General features: G+C 44.3%; 1 protein-coding gene across 1 annotated transcript; it reads left to right on the top strand.

Annotated features, from left to right (window-relative positions):
• The first annotated feature begins 3,286 nt into the window (after nucleotides 1-3,286).
• LOC134965275 (uncharacterized) lies at nucleotides 3,287-3,694 on the top strand. Its single transcript, XM_063941761.1, has one exon. It carries the CDS (start codon nucleotides 3,287-3,289, stop codon nucleotides 3,692-3,694), a length of 408 nt encoding a protein of 135 aa, XP_063797831.1.
• Nucleotides 3,695-3,946: the final 252 nt, after the last annotated feature.

Genomic DNA, 3,946 nt, shown 5'->3' with positions numbered 1-3,946 from the left:
AGAATGTTTAGCATAGCCTGGAACCTTGTGAGTGATTGCCGTAGTGTCACGCGCCGGGTACTCCCCACCGGTCATGGAGTCCGAGCGTTGCCCGTACAGCTGCTCTCAGTGCTGCTCGGCAGTAGGAGGATGCGGCGCAGCCGGCGGTGGGGATGATGCGGCTTCCGGGAGGCCGGGACTCTGTGGGACCAGTTTGGCTGCAGCGCCCCTGTGTATGTCTGCAAAACTGGAGGTGGCCATGTTGGAGACCAATATACCTTTCCAATGGTTATAGGTAAGTAACCAGCCAATCCTGTTGCTACTAGTCAGAACCCTAGCCCTGTGCTCCTGCAGATTGTATCTGTCTCTATTCAAGTGTCCCGGTCCTTATTCCGCTCTCAGTGTTCACCAGCTTTCCCCGCTGCAAGATACCCGCCAGCTCCCCGGTACGCTGTTAGCAGTTAAACGATCAGCAAATGATACCGCCGGAGTTCTGACGGCTTTTTCCCGCGTTCTTCAGCCTCGTCTTTCAAACAACCAAAGTCTGCATTTCTTCAGTTCTTCAACCTCGTCTTTCAAACAACCAAAGTCTGCATTTCTTTAGTCCTTCAGCCCCATCTTTCAAACAGCCAAAGTCTGCATTTCTTCAGTTCTTCAGACTCGTCTTTCAAACATCCAAATTCCACATATCTTCAGTTTATCAGCCACGTTTTCCTAACATCCAATGCTCACAAATGCCACATTTCTTCAGTCTTTCAGCCGCTTTACAATACCCATTTCTTACTGTTCATTGCAGTTTTTCAACCGAATCCCCAGTATCCACTACCATTCATACCTCCAGTGATTCATTATAATTACCTCTCGAACTCTTAATTGCCTATTTCCGCTGCACTCAAGTCTGTCTGTTACTTTCAATAAAGGATATGAAAAGAAACTATCTTCGTCCACCCAGTTTTCTCCTTACAGGAGCATCCACTCTTTCAGTTAGCCTGAGTTCCATGGATACACAAAAACACCTTGTCGTGACAGTAAGCACTGGCCACATCGATCCGTCAGGTAACCAAGCTTCTGGAGGTCATGCTACAGCCAATATTCTCTCTCGCCTAAATAAGCAAGAGTCAATACAAACGTAAATAGTCCAATTCATGCAAACCATGTCCGATTGGTTGGATGCCCTCCATATGGCTATTATGACATCACAGGCTCAGGCGACAGCTCCTCCTGTGTCGACACCGCTATCTCGTTTACAGCTACCTCCTTGCAGCAAGTTTGATGGATCCCCAAAGCTTTGCAGAGGGTTCCTGAGCCAGTGTGAGATCCAGTTTGAGCTTCAGTCTGCCAGTTTTCCAACAGCACAGACTAAGCTAGCTTATATTATTTCTCTCCTGTCCGGCTAAGCATTGGAATGGGTATCTCCTCTTTGGGAGAGAGGCGATCCAATTATCTCAAACTACACAAAATTTGTCTCTTCCTTTCATAAGATCTTTGACGAGCCAGGTAGAACCACCTCTGCTTCCTTAGAGATTCTTCATCTACGTCAAGGGTCACATCCCGTCAGTCAGTATGTAATCCAATTTCGTACCTTGTCCTCTGAGTTAAATTGGAATGAGGAGGCGTTGGTGGCTGCCTTCTGGAATGGGCTTTCAGATAAGATCAAGGACAATTTGACCGTGCCAACGAAACTGGATGACCTGATCTCCATTTGCAAAAAACTTGACCTTCGGTATAGGGAGCGTTGTTTAGAAAAATCTTAGTCTGAACGTCCCAATCCTCGCTTTCGACATAGACCTCTGCAGGATTCTTCTCTGACGCAACTTTCCTTGGCAAATGAAGAGCCAATGCAGATCAGTCGCTCTCGGCTTACAGAGGAGGGACACACTCATTGCCAGCAGAGAAAGCTCTGCATGTACTGTGGTTCTTCTGATCACTTCGTGAAATCATTGCAAACTCCAGCCAGAAAACTCTCGCTCCTAGCTTATTCAGGAGAGGTTAAGCTAGGAGTTCCCTTTGAATCACATTCTAAGAAGGAACCAACTTTATCCATTTGTTTAGAAGTTCTGCATTCTTTAGTCACTACTTCAGCACTACTCGACTCCGGGGCAGCGGAAAAATTAATTACTTCAGCCTTAGTTATGCAATCAGGAATTCAGACAGTGCCTTTAGAGCCCGCTGTTACTGTCACGGTGGTGGATGGGAGTTGAATTCCTGACGGTGTAATCACTCATTGTACTGTGCCCCTCAAAATGTAGGTGGGCATCCTACATTCAGAATTTATCTTCTTCCTCGTGTTTCCCAAAGCCTCTCATGATGCTATCCTCGGACTACCCTGGTTACAGAGACATAATCTGCAAATCAGATGGCGAACCATGGAGATACATTCCTGGGGAGAGTCCTGTTTTCAAGATTGCTTAGCTTCTGTTAAATCTCTTTGTACCGTTCACACCACTAAGTTGCCCGCAGTTTACCAACCCTTCATAAATGTCTTCAGTAAGCAAGGAGCAGATTCTCTGCCACCTCACCGTGAATTGTCCAATCGACTTAGTGCCAGGTAAAACACCTCCCAGGGGTCGAATTTACCCTTTTTCCCTTCCTGAGACGTGGCGATGGACTATATTCAAGAGAATTTATCCAAAGGGTTTATTAGACCTTCTTCACCTGATCGAGCAGGATTCTTTTTTGTAAAAAAAAAAAAAAGACGGTGGCCTGCGTCCGTGCATAGACTACCACAAACTCAATGAAATCACCATCAAAAATCGATATCCACTCCCGTTCAATTGGTTGAAGGGAGCCACAGTCTTCACAAAACTAGATCTACGAAGATTATTTTGATATAAGAGAGCACTGATGTTAAATAAAACCTGTTCTACTGAAATGTTGTGTGTTAATAGTGGCACCTTCTCTCCAGGACCAAAACGATTTTGGTCCTGGAGAGAAGGTGCCACTATTAACACACAACATATCCGTAGAACATGTTTTATTTAACATCAGCACTCTCTCATATCAAAATAATAATCAGTCTTTCAAGAGAGATGCTTTATTTCAAAGCGCAGCAAATTTATCTTTTTTATAGAGCTACAAGGAGCCTATAATTTAATCAGCATTCATTCAGGGGTGGAAGACGGCCTTTAATACTTGGGATGGACATTATAAGTACCTTGTGATTTCATTCGGTTTGTGTAATGCCCCTGCCGTTTTTCAGAGCTATGTGAACGAACTCTTTTGGGATTTACTTTACAATTGTCTGGTAGTTTACTTGGATGATATCCTGATATTCTCGAAAGATCTAGAGTCCCATCTTGTCCAAGTTATGGAGGTATTGACCCGATTGAGAAGAAACCAGTTATATTGTAAACTAGAAAAATACACATTCGAGGTATCATCTATTCTGTTTCTTGGATATATCATTTCTGGTTCAGAATTACAAATGGATCCCACTAAAGTCCAAGCCATTCGAGACTGGTCGGTTCCTTCTACTCTCAAAGGAATTCAGCGCTTCCTTGGTTTTGCTAATTTTTACAGAAAATGTATTAAAAATTATTCCTCAATTGTGGCAGCTATTACAGCCCTGACACATAAGGGAGCTAACCCCTTGTATTGGACCCCTGAAGCAACCAAAGCCTTCCCAGATTTAAAGCATGCCTTCATGTCTGCACCCATTCTCCACCAGCCTGATTTGAGTCGACCATTCCAAGTGGAGGTGGATGCATTATCGTAAGCAGTTGGGGCGGTGTTATCACAGCTTTATGAGGATAAGAAAGTCCATCCATGTGGATATTTTTCTAGATGATTTCTACCTTCTACCTGCGGAGCGGAATTATGCCATTGGCGAGCAAGAATTTCTCGCCATCAACTTGGCATTTAAAGAATGGAGGTATCTCTTGGAGGGTGCTCAGTATCCAAACATAGTATACACCGACCATAAGAATCTTCTGTATCTTCAAACCGCTCAATGTCTTCACCCTCGACA

The sequence above is a fragment of the Pseudophryne corroboree genome, chromosome 10 (assembly GCF_028390025.1).
Source record: "Pseudophryne corroboree isolate aPseCor3 chromosome 10, aPseCor3.hap2, whole genome shotgun sequence".
NCBI classification, from domain to species: domain Eukaryota; kingdom Metazoa; phylum Chordata; class Amphibia; order Anura; family Myobatrachidae; genus Pseudophryne; species Pseudophryne corroboree.
This window is presented reverse-complemented; position numbering and strand designations above follow the sequence as displayed.

What these genes read in the sequence shown, in the direction of transcription:
- LOC134965275 (XM_063941761.1), top strand. Translation starts at nt 3,287, where the DNA reads ATGGAGGTATTGACCCGATTGAGAAGAAACCAGTTATATTGTAAACTA.